The following is a 15644-nucleotide window of genomic DNA, read 5'->3' as shown; positions in this document are numbered from 1 at the left end:
CTTGAAAATTGTAGTAGGAACTCCTGTCCTCTTTATTTGTAAGTTCATTATGGAAGAATCTCTTTGAATATTTTGATTCATTTACTCTCAGGTATTTTGCAGTCAAGAGCTATTGTTTATTTGATAAGCGGCAGACAATTTCCTCTCCTACTTGTTGTTTATCTCTGGCATTCCTTCCTTGTTTTTCTGTGGGAGTTTTGTTCATTTCAAATGGTACTGGATACTTTGAGAATGTTGGTGATGGAGTAAGTTCCTGGTAGAACAGCTGAGTGTCACAGTCAACAAGGTGGCAGACCATATCACAATGAAATGCCTGCCACTTTTTAATGTATGTGTAATGTTAATGCACATACTGTACAAAGGGGCAAAGCTTGTAGCGCTGATAGCTGATATTAAATATCAGCTATTTTGACTCTTCTGTAAATGCTGTTAGATAAGTGTCAATTACATAACATTTTCTACCCAAAACATTTGTTTTCCTTTTTTTCCCCACAACAGACATAAGCAAGTACAGATGTCTAAAACATTATTTATTGGGAAATGCAGGAATGGGCACTGCACATGTACTTTTTGTATTAACTGCAAAATCTTACCACAAGTAATTGCTGCTGCAGACCTTCATAAGAGTGACTATCTCTGCCTCGACTAAGCAGGAAAGAAGAAAGACAAAGAAAAGCGATAGGAAAAAAAATATCCTTAGCTGCCGCTCTTAGACTTCAGAAACTACCCTGCTTAACCAAAAATAAGAATCCTGAGTGGGAAGAATGGAATCAAGAGGGTGTTTGTTTGGCTTTCACATTATCCCAAGGCACAGACTTGTGAAGCACGAATTGCTGAATAACCGATAATTGGCTACAATTACATGCAGTACACTAATAACATAGTTAAAGAGTACAGACACTAGCTAAGCCACAAATAAGCATGGCTTTTAGCTTTCCTTTTGGGAATTGCAAAGAAGTTAGTAAACTGCAAAAGCACACTTGTAGGTGGTCTATGAGGTGCCTTGTATTTGGGGATTTAATTTAGAGGAAATTAGCTCTTTGGAACAACTGCTTAGAATGATGTTTTTAAAATGTTTGAATAATCTTCATTTCAAAAGCACATTGTGTGTGTGTTAGAAGAATAATGTGGGGTTCCAACTTGAGCCAGGGTTGTGCAAGAATAAATAAAAATGAGATCCAAACAGCTGTGGGAAAAGATGAAATATTTATTCCCAAAAGCAAGTTTGCTTTTAGAGGCAGCTGAAGAGAAATGGGGGTACAGGGACAAAGTTACATAGGGGAGTTTGTCCTGGGTGTGGAAGTGTCTACATGCTGATTCTAGGGTGACACTTGAGGGCCGTGTGTGTAGGTTTTATTCTTGTGAACATGCAGTTCCACTGGGAGACCTAATTTAATTAACAATATTTGTGTTTACAGACCTTATCCTTTGCTATGTGGATTAAGTCTGGATAATTTATTTGCGGGTTTGAGGAAGTTTCAGTAAAAGATTCCCCACCCCCTTTGCTATTCTTACTTGATTTAGTTTCAGCTTGACTGCCAATTATCTAGCAGGGACACTGATTCTCAGTCCATTGTGGATTCTATTAATGTTTTAAGGCAGGGGTGTCAAACTCGTGTCATCACGGCAGTGTCACGTAACGTATTAGGACTTTTTTCCCCTTCACTAACCAGGAGGGTGTGAAGCCAGCATGTGACGCATCCGGCCCGCGGGCCACAAGTTTGACACCCCTGTTTTAAGGGAAGATAGAAACAATATAAAGAATAAGATATATTTTGATATAAAACTTCCCAGGTTTTTTTAAGAAAAAAATGATGAAACATAACACCCACCTGACTGGTAAACTGGAAGTGCTTCTTGTAATGCCACTTTATAGGATACTTGTAATTTTCAGATTGTTGCATTTAAATCTACAAGACCTTGCTTTTACTTTAGAGACTGACCCAAGGGGATTTAATTTGGGTGAGATAATATAAGTAAGAGACTTCAGATAAAAGAGCAAGGACATCTAGCCAGAAGTTTAAGATTTCCAGCAGTCCATTCATTTGGGGATTAACAGTAGTTTCCTCAGTACCTCATTTATCTTTGGCAATCCCTGCCCATGGAGTCCCTTTAGGATTATAGTTCTGTCAGAACTCCTTTCTCTTAGAAGAGTTGCAAGAAAGGTAGAAACTTTACAAAAGTTATATCCCATAGTTATACTCATATGGCCTAAACTTTGATCCTCCTGTTTTATTTGTTGTAAAAAAACCTTAGAAATCAGACTGGAAAAGGGTAAATGAAAATCTCTTTCAGGACAAGCTTGATTCCTGGTAGGCATTTCATTCTAGTTTTTCAACAACAATACTGAAATTGTTATCTTGTCTTAGTGTTTTTACAGTTGTAGCTTTTGTAGTCTGTGGCAGTCTGTCACCCAAATACTAACCAGATTTGGCCCAGTATAGCTTGGAAGCAGGGGTGGATTCTACTTACCTTTACTACCAGTTCGCAACGGGAGCACATGCGCAGATCGTCCATTATTATGTCCGTGCAGGTGGGCGAAGCCTCCTGCCGTTTTTACTACCATTTTGCAAGAACCGAACAGAACTGGGAGCAACCCACCACTGCTTTGAAGGCAGATAAGGTCTCTTGGATTCTACTGCTTGTGAGAGTAGAAATAACAATAGTTCTTCCTTATTACGAATGAATTGTGACTTTCCTCCTTAATCTAAGAAATAGGGGGTTTCTACAGATTTCCTAGATCAGGGTTGTCAAACTCCCGGCCTATCGGCCGGGTGCGTCACATGCTGGCCATGCCCAGTTTAGCGAAGGGGGGGAAAGTCCCGATACATCATGTGACGATGTGAGTTTGACACCCCTTTCTCCTAGATCTACTTAGATTAATTGATTACCTAGTTTGATTTCCTAAATTGGCTTACATAGAATACTGTAGTACAGTTTGGCAATACTAAGATGAAAAGAATGGTAAACTTACTTCTCCTACAACCTGACTGCAATAATGAGGGTTTAGGAGTGCACTTTTCTCTTGATTAGCAGTAGGTTATATCATTCAAACCCAGGGGTGGCTAATCGCAACATTGAAACAAGCCAATTTTAACTCATCACCCTTAAAGTTGTGCCTCTGAAGTAAACAAAAGGTAAGGCTATTCCTATTTTAAGCATTCAAACAATCCACTAAACTTTGATTAATTGGAATCGGAGGCTTTTTATTTTTTCAGTAATGTATTTTTTTCAGTCATTTTTCAGTAATGACCTTCAGTAAAGGTCCATGCAGTTGATTGCTCTCTTTTTAAACCTTTGAGTACTATACATGGATTTTCTAAAATCATATCAACAGAAAGCCTGTTTCATACAATCAAACTGCTTCATCCTCGGGCCTCCAGTGATAGCAAGGCATTAAGACCACAATTCAGTCTCTGCAGTACAGTATGTATATTTTGAGATAGGCAGTTTAATATATTATTTTATTTTCCAAAGCACCAGAGGGCAGGATAAGAAACAATGGGTGGAAACTAATCAAGCAGAGAAGCAACCTGGAATTAAGGAGAAACTTCCTAACAGTGAGGACCATTAACCAGTGGAACAGCTTTGCCTTCAGAAGTTGTAGGTGCTTCATCACTGGAGGTTTTTAAAAAGGGACTGGACGGTCACTTGTCTGAAATGGTATAGGATTGCCTGCTTGAGAAGGGGGTTGAACTAGAAGACCTCCAAGGTCCCTTCCAGTTCTATTCTGATTGAGAATGTGTTGATTTATTGTGTGCTTCTATTAAGATTTTAGTTTTCCTCTTTTATGTTGATATTTTATTTTTAGCGTTACAATTCATATTAAATTCACCCAACAAATATAATATTAACCCAAACCCATTGCTTGTGGTTAAAAATATGTTCTTTTAAAAAGACAAATACTGCGGGTAAAACAAATTAAGCTCATTAACGTCTCAAGACAGCTTATTCCAAAAGATGGTGGATACATTTGGTTTTAATTGTAGTGCTTTGCTTTTTTCTATATTTAAAGTCTGAATGTTTTTTTTTTCCATATTTAAATTTCAGTCGATTAAGTAGGCAGGAGGCAAAGCGCTATATTGATGAGTAGCCCGTTTATTTCATGGTGTTCCCTATCAACAAATGGCTTTAAACTAGAATGGTGGCCCATCTGTATAATTCCTGAAAGAGCCCAGTATTTTTTACCACAGAAATCAGAGATTTCAGAAATCTGCAGGTCTGTGGTATGGCATTTGATTAGGGCATCCTTTCAAAACAAAACATAATCCCAGTCTGTCTGTTCTTTAGCCAAATTGACCTGTCATTACAGTATTTTTTAAAAAGTTATCTCACTTCTTGAGCTCTGCAGAGCTGTTCCTTTGATGAGATTTGAACACTGATCATTGGAGCATGCCTTATGTAAGCCTAATGATACATCAGTCTGCATTAAACGTTGTGCACAGTGCAGCATGGGAAGACCTGTTGCTGCTACTGTCTCTGTCATCATCATGCTATCAAAGTGTTTTCACTTCTGTCCCTCTTGATGGGATTAGAAATTGGTTCTTTAGTCCAGGGGTCTCCAACCTCCGGGCCATGGATCGCTACTGGTCCGTAGCCCGTTGGGAATCAGTGCAAGCAGTGGATGAGCATGCGAAGCTTCATTTGCACAAGCTTAGGAACTAGGTTGCATGCAAGCAAAGCCATCCTCTCTCCCCCCATCTGCCGCTGACACCACTACTGTTGCCACTCCGTGAATTAAGAAAGGTTGGGGGACTGCTGCTTCAATTGGTACAATGAGTAGGGAGCCAAAATAGCACAAAACTTGTTATTTAGTTCAGAGCAAAGGTTAATGGCAGTCAGAGCAAAAACTATAGTTTCTGCCAGTGATGGGATTCATATAACTTAGGAACCAGTTCTCTGCCCTAATGACTGGCTGGCTGGGTTTGGCCAGGGTGGGTGTGGGCGTGGCCAGGGGGCATGACAGCACTCAGCCTCCTGCAGCACTCTGCCAACCAAAATGGGGTGCGGGGGTTAATTACAAGATGTGGGCTTTGCTTTGTGACACCCAGATCCAGCGAGCAAGGGATGTAAACTGAACAGAAAACATGCTTTTTTAAAAAAAAAAAATTATTTGATTTATATGCCGCCCTTCTCTGGAGACTCAGGGTGGCTTACAATGTGCTCAGCAATAGCCTTCATCCTTTTGTATATTTATATAAAGTCAGCTTATTGCCCCCACAACTGGGTCCTCAATTTACCTACCTTAGAAAGGATGGAAGGCTGAGTCAACCTTGAGCCTTGGCGAGATTCGAACCTGCAGTAATTGCAGGCAGCTAGTCTTAATAACCAGCTTAATAACAGGGTGCCTTAGACCACTGTACTACCAAGGCTTTTGTTTGGTTATGAAGAAATATCCCCAAAGTCAGATGTACACTAAATGTAGACTAACTTTTAGCTATATGCCTCCCCAGCAAACAACAAATTTTGAAGCTCCAGGTAAAGAGGATTCATTTTAGGATGCGTAACCACAGTTTGCATGTTGGAGGTTCCTAAAGGGAGCTCCTGCCCTCTGGAACGATTTGCCCCCGGAGATACGAAGGATATCGGATCTCCGGGAATTTCGCTGTGCCCTAAAAACTTTTCCATCAAGCAGGGCTGGTGTGAAACCCCCCTCCCCATTTTTGGTTTTTAAATTGTCAACGGGTTTTAGTTTGAATGCTTTAAATTTTGGGCCAAAGTCATGTAATTCTTTTAAAAATTTTAAATTTTGTATTGGTATGTATTTTAGTTCTGGCTGTGCACCGTCCTGAGTCCACTAGGAGAAGGGTGGTATACAAATTGAATAAAATAAAATAATAAAATAAAATAAAATAAAATAAAATAAAATAAAATAAAATAAAATAATAAAATAAAATAAAATAAAATAAAATAAAATAATAAAATAAAATAAAATAAAATAAAATAAAATAAAATAAAATAAAATAAAATAAAATAATAAAATAAAATAAAATAAAATAATAAAATAAAATAAAATAAAATAAAATAAAATAAAATAAAATAAAATAAAATAAAATAAAATAAAATAATAAAATAAAATAAAATAAAAATAAAATAAAAAAAATAAAAAAAAAATAAAATAAAGGAATGCTCGGAAACTCTGTATTTTAAAGAACATTTGAGGGAAAGGTGCAGCCTTCTCTACCTGAGGCTGTAGAGACCCAGCACCAATCAAAACACTTTTTGTGAAGCAACTGATCAACACTGACAGGGTAAACCACTAATATATGAAAATAAGAGCAAACTCCACTCCCTTCTAGTACTGATGACGTTACCTAGTTTGGTAATGAAACATCTGCAAGAAAACCATCAAGCTCAGAGAACACCAAGGAACCCACAGTTCAGCCCTGAGCTACAAATATTCTCTTCTATCTATAAACACTTTTTGGTTAGAGGGATTCAGAACCTGCCTTATATGAGATGGCTCCCACTGGATTTCATTCTAAATTTTGCTATGATTTCTGTAAATAAGGAATGTAGAATTATAATGGCTGAGTATTTGATCCTTCATACATCAAAAAAAAATAAAATACAAAGCTAAGGGATAAACAAATAAAAAAACAGATTTGAAAAAAAGAAAAGGTTCAGAAAAAAAAGAGTGAAAGTGTAAGAAAGAAAGAGGACAAGAAGGAAAACTGAAAAAGAATGACTTCCAACTTTCTTTGGTATAGATATAAATACGAAAATATATCAAACTCTTACTCTAAGACTAACATTTGTCTACATTATTTCCATAATCCCTTATTTAATCATCAAAGCCCAGATCAACTTTTAATTTCAGTTTCTCACAAAAAGTCCAGTAATGTTTCATATTGTTTTAATCACTATTTGTTAATGAAAACATAACTGATTTATTTACTTGCACCAAACTCTAAATAAAACAGGAATGGAAAATCCTAAACTAGTGTAGACCCATGCTTCTCAACTTTGGCAACTTTAAGGTGCATGGACTTCAATTCCCAGAATTCCCCAGGCATATATAAAACAACCAGTTGGAGCAACAGCATAGATTATTTGGGTGACCTTAAATCAGTGAGGTACCGGTGGTCCTTACCTTATGACCACAATGGAGCCCAAAATTTATGTTGCTAAATGAAATGTTTAAGTGAGTTTTGCTCCATTTTATGACCTCTCTTGCCATAGTTGTTAAGTGAATCGCTGCAGTTATTAAATTAGTAACAAGGTTGTTAAGTAAAACAGGCTTCCTCTTTGATTTTGCTTGCCAGAAGGTTGCAAATGGTGATTGCGTGACCTCAAGACACCACAACGATGATCATATACATGCCAGTTGCCAAGTATCTGAATTTTGATCACACGACCACAAGGATGCTGCAAAGGTCATAAGTGTGAAAAACAGTCAGAAGTTCCATTTTTGAATACTGTTGTAGCTTTGAAAGGTCACTAAGCAAATGGTTGTAAGCTGAGAACTACCTGTTTAAGGATGACAGTTCTGCCAGTTTGAAACTATATGCGAATATATATACTTGTTATCTACTATAGCTGTGGTTCCTAATTTTATTCAAAAAACCTATTACAAGATAATTCTATTTCTAAGCTCATTTATGTTTGAACAACACAAAGAACTGCAGCATTACAGGGAGTCAAGGTATACCATGTTTCCCTGAAAATAAGACCCTGTCTTATAGTTTTTTGAACCCCAAAATAAGTGTTTGGCCTTATTTTCGGAGAGATCTTATTACTTTGGGGTGCGTGGAGGAAACCAGAGGAATTGGTGGGGACCAGCTGTGCATGAATTTAAATATTTTCAGGGAGGGCTTATTTTCAGGGGGGGTTATTTTAGGGCATGCGCTCAAAAGCCCAATTGGGCTTATTATCAGGGGATGTCTTATTTTCAGGGAAACAGGGTATAAAAGAGTGTATTCACATACAGTCTCAAAATGGCGCAAACATTTCTTTTTTTTTTTTGTTAGATATGTTTTATTGTTTTAAATCACATATTCCATTTCTATGTTGACACTTCTGTATGTGTCCATTTTCATTTTTAACAAGACTTAAAACTTTACAAATAGAGCGAATAGGAATAGGCTGGTTGGAAAGATCATTAATGAATGAAGACTTCAAAAGCAATTTGCTGTCTGGGGCACTGTAGGAACTTAAATATTTATTCCCTCTAAACAAAGGGTACTGCCAAAGTGGCTGAACAACTGGATGATTTTAAAGCAACCAGACATTTTAGAGTTACATTTAGGACAAGCGGTTGGCAGTTTTAACTAATGTATCTCTTGTGTTATTAATAGGATTATGCAAGCATTCGCCCAAGTAGCCTAAATCAAGAGTTGATCTCAGTCATTCATCTTGCCTAATATAATGGTGGGTATCATTTTCAGACTTTCTGGCCAGATGGACAAAGCACTTGGATTCTGAACAATTCTTTTTTTTTTTCCTTCCCTATTCCCACAGTAGTTCCATGATTGCTAAGGAGGAACAGTCTCCTCTTTATGTTCTTTGGTACCCAGTTTTGTCTGCTCCTTACTCTTATCAATTTCTGGCATGATAGAAAAGGGGGATAAAATAGGCATTTTTTAAAATGCAGAGCATGAAAACTAGGAATTTATCATAATTCATGATTTGTAGGAATTTGGGCATCAAACTTCCTAATGAAGCCCATATGGTCTAATTGATAATGAGAGAGGGGTAAAAATGTTTTATTATCAATCATGAATTGTAATATTAAATAGTTGTTTTTTACATTTTTGTTTTCAAACTAAAGAGATGAATTCTGGCGAGTTTGTGCAGTAAAGTACTTTTCAGTAATATAACATTTATTCAGTAAATTTGTCTGCTTTATCTAATTCACTAATATTTTTCATGAAAGAATTCTGTTTTTGTCCTGGTGAAGTCTTCCATTACTAATAATAGATGCCCGAGGTGCTGACAAGCCAAAGGAATATGTTAAGGATTCTATTATAAAGAGTTTTGTTTTGTCAATCTGACTTTTGACTGTTATTAAGTTACGTCCTTTCTGAGCTGACAATATTACCTGTGGCAAGTGTTAAATTGTACATCAGAATCCAAACTGAGCCTCCATAAGTTACAACCAATTCTATATCCTTGAAAGTCTTAACTGGAGATACAAATATTGATTTAATTCCTGGGCTTCGTTTATCTAGAAGTAGATAACTGTCTTTAATTTTGAATCCCTCTATACTGTATATAATAGTCTTTTCTTTGGCATATTTTCTTAGGGATACCAAGCAATGCAAATGGAGACAGGGATTGTAAACCTAAATATAGGATTGCTACCAAACAGGCTCCTATACTTGTTCACAAGTACTAACTAGGCAATCTAACTAAAAAAATTGGGCAAATTCAGCAAAAACCTGTCTTGCTATTTGCTGATCAGGATTTCTTTTCCGTTATCATAGCAGTCAATTCAGCCCAATTGGGTTACATTAACAAATGATTCCCTGTAGCATAAATAATTATTAAAATATTTACTTATTTATTCCATTGGAATATAGTTCAAAGCCATATAATTGTTTCTGTTAAGAAAGACAACTTGCAGATATGGTATACATGAAAGCCAAATGTCCCAAAAATGCTTTTGGTTTTTCTTTAAAGACGTTTTGCTTCTTATTCTTTGAACACATTTTGCTTCTTTAGCTTATTGGAAAAAGTTCTTTCTCCTGCAGATAAGCCTCATAAAAATATCTGCCCTTTGAAAATGAATGTGAAATACCTTAAATATAAATTTCCGTAATGTTTGGGAGTTTTCTGGGGATCCATTTACACCTCAAATCAACTCTTCTGAGTTTGTCAAGATCAACTTGTATGTTTTCAACATCTTTCTAGCTTCTCTAATACACTCTGAAGGCAACAGGGACAAGACTACTGTATATTCAGTCTGCATGTTTAAGAAATCTAATTTGCTTAAATCCATAGAACAAAACACATTCCTTCCTGGATTTTTACGATGGTTCTCATGCAAAAGATTTATAATAGGAAAAGTTGCATATTTGAGGAGAAAAACTTTTGTTGACATAAAACAGATATTTGAATAACTAGAAAATCTGATAGAGATAGCTTCCACCCTGATGATATTCAGGAAGCTATTGAAGAGCTGGTTGTATTTTAGCTGTAAAGTGCCCAAAGTTATTAGGAGTCAAGTAGTCTCTAAATCGTTTAACTAAATCAATTGATACATTGTGCTGTGGGTATCCATAGTCCAAAGGAAACAGTAAGTTTCCAACTTTTCCTTCTTAACAGCCATAATTGGTTCCAATGGGGCAATTCTGCTTAGGGATTTACTTGTTCCTATGCTTGGTTTTTCACTCTGCCAGCAAGAAGATAGGAACTAGGTGATAAAAGAAGCTATAAGAAGAACATAGGAATAAATGATAAATCTGGTACTTTGTAGGTCTGGGAATGGGGAGAATTATGTCCCCCCCTTTTATAAAAAAAAAAAAAAAAACCAGCCGAGATTCACAGATGCACTCTTTCCACATGGCAATCTTATTCAGAAAACTTCACTCAGAATTTCCCTTTTGTTCTGGAAACAGCAAACTAGTTGAAAGCCTGATGAATACGGGACTGCTAGGAATAAGAGATGTATCAGTCTATTAGTGATACTTCCACAGATGCTGAAAGACCTTTATAATATTGTTCCATATGTAATACATATTATGTATTCTATTGCTCTGTAGGACAAAGTGGATCTTGGCGAGTTGATGTTTTCGCTTTGCTATCTTCCAACAGCTGGCAGACTAACCATAACTATAATAAAAGCAAGAAATTTAAAAGCAATGGACATAACAGGAGCATCAGGTAGGAGTATCTTTCACAGTGGCCTAAGGTTATATTTGTACGTGTGTGAGAGATAGGCAACTATATAAATTAAATATTATAAATAACAAAAATATTATTGGCATGTGTGTGGCGGGGATAAATGTGTACCTTCCTAATCTTAAATTGCTTAGAAGTTAGTTGTATAAAAAGACTGATAAATAAAATGAGATAGTGAACTTTTTAGGGGGGGGGGTTTCTCTTCAATTGGGGTACAGGAGAACTGCAGTTTATTTTCAGTCCTTGAAACCTGAGTGAGTCTGAAAAATGTCAATTCCAACATGTTAACTCTCTCACCCTCTGGATTTGCTGTGTTTCTGTTTTGCCTTAATATTTTTTCCTATTCCCCTTTGAGATGTGACAGTTATTGGCTAAAGAAACCCAAAGAGGAGAGTGGTCCTGTCCAAAAATTTGATTACTATATCATATTTGCCTTTGGTACTAAATTCAATTATTTGGGGGGGGGGGAGGAGGAGAGATTTAAAAAAATGAATTCTACCCTAATAGTAGCAGTAACTTCTTCTAAACAATTTCTGGTGATATTGCTAATGAAAATGCAGAACTATCTGCCTTAGGCTGTTTGTGGGTTTGGAATGGATTAATCCTTCTAATAAGAGAGAAGTAATTTAGTTTAGACATTTTGTAAAAGCTCTGTTAAACAGGGGATGGACTGTGTATATTTGTAGGCACATTAATGTTGGAGCCCAGCCCAGTAACAGAGTCACTATTCATTTGGATCTCATGAACACAAGGGTGGTCCAAGCTAACCGACTAATGTTCCCTGGGCAGCATGATGACAAGGGAGAGTGGAAAAAGTCAGTTATCCTCCTGGATTACAATACTTCTAAAATAGGCCTGCCTACTAAAAATACATAGCTATAAACAGAACCAGGGTGGATAAAAATCAATGATTTTTTTTAAAAAAAATCAAAAAAATCAGATTTTTTTTATTTAAATTGGATTTTTTTGATTTAAATCGAATTTATTTTAATAAAAAACTTTTGGGGTAAAAATCTATCGTAAGATAGTTTTCTATTTAAGATACATAAATAATTTAGTTTATTCAGCATGAAATGGAGTTTAGTTATGTAGCATGAGGCTGTATATTCTGTAACGCTGGGACTATCGGTGAGTCAACAGTGGGTCAAAGGAGTAGCAGAGATGACAGTTGCTCTTTAAAAATTATGATTTAAATCGAGTTGATTTAAATCAAGCTTTTTTACTAGTGATTTAAATCATGATTTAAATTGTGATTTAAATCAACTCGATTTAAATCAAATCCACCCTGAACAGAACAGCCAAATATTTTTGAATTCTGGCATATTTTTATTGCATGTTTGCTTATGGCAAACTTCACTGCAAATTCCTCTACCTCTACATTTACACACACAGACACACACACACACACACACACACACATACAAAAAGTTAGAAGTTGTGATTTAATGATGCGGGTTTGTCCTCAATGTAATGTAAAAATGCTATTCGTTTTACCCCAAGAAACAAATTCTAAAAGAATTTGCAAGGTAATGAATCAAATCTTTTTGTTGTTGTTGTTGATATTACAGTGAGAAGATTATAAAGACAGGGCAGCTAAGTCATGTGAATAGATTGGTCCAACTTTAAAATAAAGCAAAATAAAAGGCTGCGATTGTTATATCTGTTACGCAGATCCATATGTGAAGGTGTCACTAATGTGTGAAGGGAGACGATTAAAGAAAAGGAAGACTTCTATCAAGCGAAACACCCTCAATCCTGTTTACAATGAAGCCATAGTCTTTGATGTCCCTCCAGAAAGCATTGATCAGATTCACTTGTCTATAGCCGTTATGGATTATGACCGGTGAGATATCTGGACAGCTATGAAAAATGATGAGTGGATCTAAATTAGGATGTTTAGCGACAAAGGTGGTATTATGAATTCCTGCTAAAATGGTTTTTAGTGAAAATAAAGTTAACACGTAATAGCTTCCTTCTTTGCTTTTTCTTAACTTCTCAGTCTGAGGTAAACATTTTTTTTTTCCAAATATTAATCAGATATTACTCCGATTAACTTTTCCAATCAACTAACTGGCCAATAGAAGACTAGAAACACATGGTTCATTTGTAAGAACTAAATTTCTGAGCTGCAAACTGCACAAGCAGCTTTAGGTGTAAAAGGTGGGTTTTTAAAAATTGAACATTAATTTCAAAGTGAACATTAATAGAAACAGGCAAAGAAAGGACATTTCTCCTAACAGGGGGAAAAAATCCTCTACTGGTGTCTTTGGTAGGCTTATACTTTGCAGAACAAATGCTAACTTTGGAGAAGTGATTTTCATTGGGGCTGTTGCAGGAAAGAAAAAGATTATATTTATACTGTTCCCCTACTATGATCTCATTACCATGAACTGCAAAGATATATTTAAGAACCCATCTGCTTCAGCTATTAGATCATTTGGACTGCCTAGTTCCTGAATGCATAATTTTAAGAAATAAATATTATTGAACATTTTCACAGTGTAGGTCACAATGAAGTAATTGGAGTCTGTCAAGTAGGCAACGAAGCAGAAAGTCTTGGGCGAGACCATTGGAATGAAATGCTCTCCTACCCTCGAAAACCCATTGCACGCTGGTATCCGCTTGTGGAGGTAAGACAAACGAGCTTTTACAGGAAGGTGGGTTTTTGCTTAAAAATTTAATTCTTTCTTTCTTTCTTTTCCTTCTTTCTTTTCTTTCTTTCCTTCCTTTCTTTCTTCCTTCTTTCTTTTCTTTCCTTCCTTCCTTCCTTTCTTTTCCTTTCTTTCCTTTCTTTTCCTTTCTTTCCTTACTCTTTTCTTTCTTTCTTTCCTTTCTTTTTTCTTTTTTCTTTTCTCTTTTATTTCTTTCTTTCCTTCCTTCTTTCTTTTTTCCTTCCTTCCTTTCTTTTCCTTTCTTTTCCTTTCTTTTTTCTTTCTTCCTTCCTTTCTTCCTTTTCTTTTTTCTTCTTTCTTTCCTTCCTTCCTTCCTTCCTTCCTTTCTTTTTTCCTTCCTTTCTTTCTTCCTTTCTTTTCCTTTCTTTTCTCTTTTCTTTCTTTCTTTCCTTTCTTTCTTTTCCTTCTTTTTCTCTTTTCTTTCTTTCTTTCCTTCTTTTCTCTTTCTTTCTTTCTTTCTTCCTTTCCTTTCTTTCTTTCTTTTCCTTTCTTTTTTCTTTCTTTCCCTTTCTTCCTTCCTTTTCTTTCTTTCTTTTTCCTTTTCTTTCTTTCCTTTCTTTCCACTTCCTTTTCTTTCTTTCTTGTTTTCTTTTCTTTGTTTCTTTTTCCTTTTTCTTTCTTTTTTTTTCTGTGGCGGGTGAAGGGGTACTGATGGCTTTGAGTCAGTGTTGATGTATGCTGATTGCCTGGACCCTGCAGTTTCCTTGGCAAGATTTCACTAGCACTGGAACAAAGAATCCATTTGCTTAATGTAAATCCTATTAAAACATTTTGGAATCCCTGAGTTTATATCAAAATTGATGCGCAATGCAAATAAAATCTGCCACCAATTTCCTCCCACCGGCCAGTTTGCTCCCATAGAGAGGGCCTCCTCAGGGTGCCGTCGGCCAGACAATGTCAGCTGGCGACCCCCAGGGGGAGAGCCTTCTCTGTGGTGGCACCTACCCTCTGGAACAATCTACCCCCAGAGATACGAGTGATCCCAGACCTCCAGACTTTTCGTCAGGCCCTTAAAACCTACTTCTTTCAGTTAGCCGGGCTGTCCTGATTTTATGGTGGGTTTTTAAAATTTGAAATTGGTTTTAAATTGAAATGTTTTAAATTATGGGCCAAACTTATTTAATTATTTTAAATCTATTTTAACTTTTGTGTACAAATGTTTTACTTTGGCTATTCACCGCCCTGAGTCCGAAAGGAGAAGGGCGGTATAGAAATCGAAAAACAAAACAAAACAAAAAAAAATCTGTTCCTCAGTTATTTTCTCTCTTTTTTATACCTTTTTAAAAAATAAAATTCTTCCAAGTTAAGGTAAAATCCAAATAATATACTGTACCTAAGAATACTTTTTTAAAAAAAAAAATCTTAAATTTGGATAGACAACCAGGTTGTCATTCTCATATACTTAAGCTTTTGTTTTAAGGATGGTGCTTTATTTAAGGCATTGGGTTGTATATATGGAAAAACAATTTCAAAAAACCTATTGTTATATTTATACAGAACTAAGGTAAAGTAATTCCACTTCAGTGTCCAGAGCAATGTCAAACTACTTTGACATTAAAAGTAACATAGAGATTAGAACATGCAGTCGAAAGCTCTCCTCAAGTTGCAATCAGATGCCTTTGTGTTTTTTTTGTCTTTATTTAGGGCCCTATTGAGCAGAAATGTTCTGCAGGCCTTCTGCGCATTGATGGCTGCCGAAGAGGCTTCTTCACTCTTTTAACCTATTCAGCAGAAATTTGGCATTCCTGTTGAACCCTTTCTTAGCCACTTTCTCAGGGGCCATTCTGCAGAGAGTCCAAAGGGGTTAAGGCATTCCTTAATTCCTTATTTGATTGTCGCCTTTACCCCAACCCCAGGATTTATAAATTCCAACCCTTAGAATGCAAAACTTTTATTAGTAACAAAGATGCTCCTGAAGCTTTCTACAGTTTTCATTCTAACACAGTTACCTGTGTCTATCAGGAACACCCTTCTATTGTTACTGATGGGCTTTCAAGTAAATTACATAATAAGTCACACTGTCCCAGTCAAGTGGAAAATCCTATTTTTATTATGGATATTATCATAAATACAATCTTGCCCATCCTACTTTCCATTTCTTTAGATGTCACGCTATTGATAAACCGCTCT

General features: G+C 36.1%; 1 protein-coding gene across 1 annotated transcript in view; it reads left to right on the top strand.

Annotated features, from left to right (window-relative positions):
* Nucleotides 1-15266, top strand: part of SYT9 (synaptotagmin 9) — an 86244-nt gene extending 70978 nt beyond the window's left edge. Inside the window, exons 4-7 of the mRNA XM_070957496.1 lie at nt 10704-10824; nt 12514-12685; nt 13343-13472; nt 15159-15266. Coding sequence (XP_070813597.1) covers nt 10704-10824; nt 12514-12685; nt 13343-13472; nt 15159-15266 — 531 coding nt within the window. The remainder of the gene's footprint in view (nt 1-10703; nt 10825-12513; nt 12686-13342; nt 13473-15158) is intronic.
* The last annotated feature ends 378 nt before the right edge of the window (nt 15267-15644 follow it).

Source organism: Pituophis catenifer, unplaced genomic scaffold (assembly GCF_029215685.1).
Source record: "Pituophis catenifer annectens isolate HBS135680 unplaced genomic scaffold, rPitCat1.0.hap2 SCAF_1, whole genome shotgun sequence".
Classification (NCBI taxonomy): Eukaryota; Metazoa; Chordata; class Lepidosauria; order Squamata; family Colubridae; genus Pituophis; species Pituophis catenifer.
The sequence above is the reverse complement of the archived record's forward strand: the minus strand, read 5'-3'. Positions and strand labels throughout refer to the sequence as shown.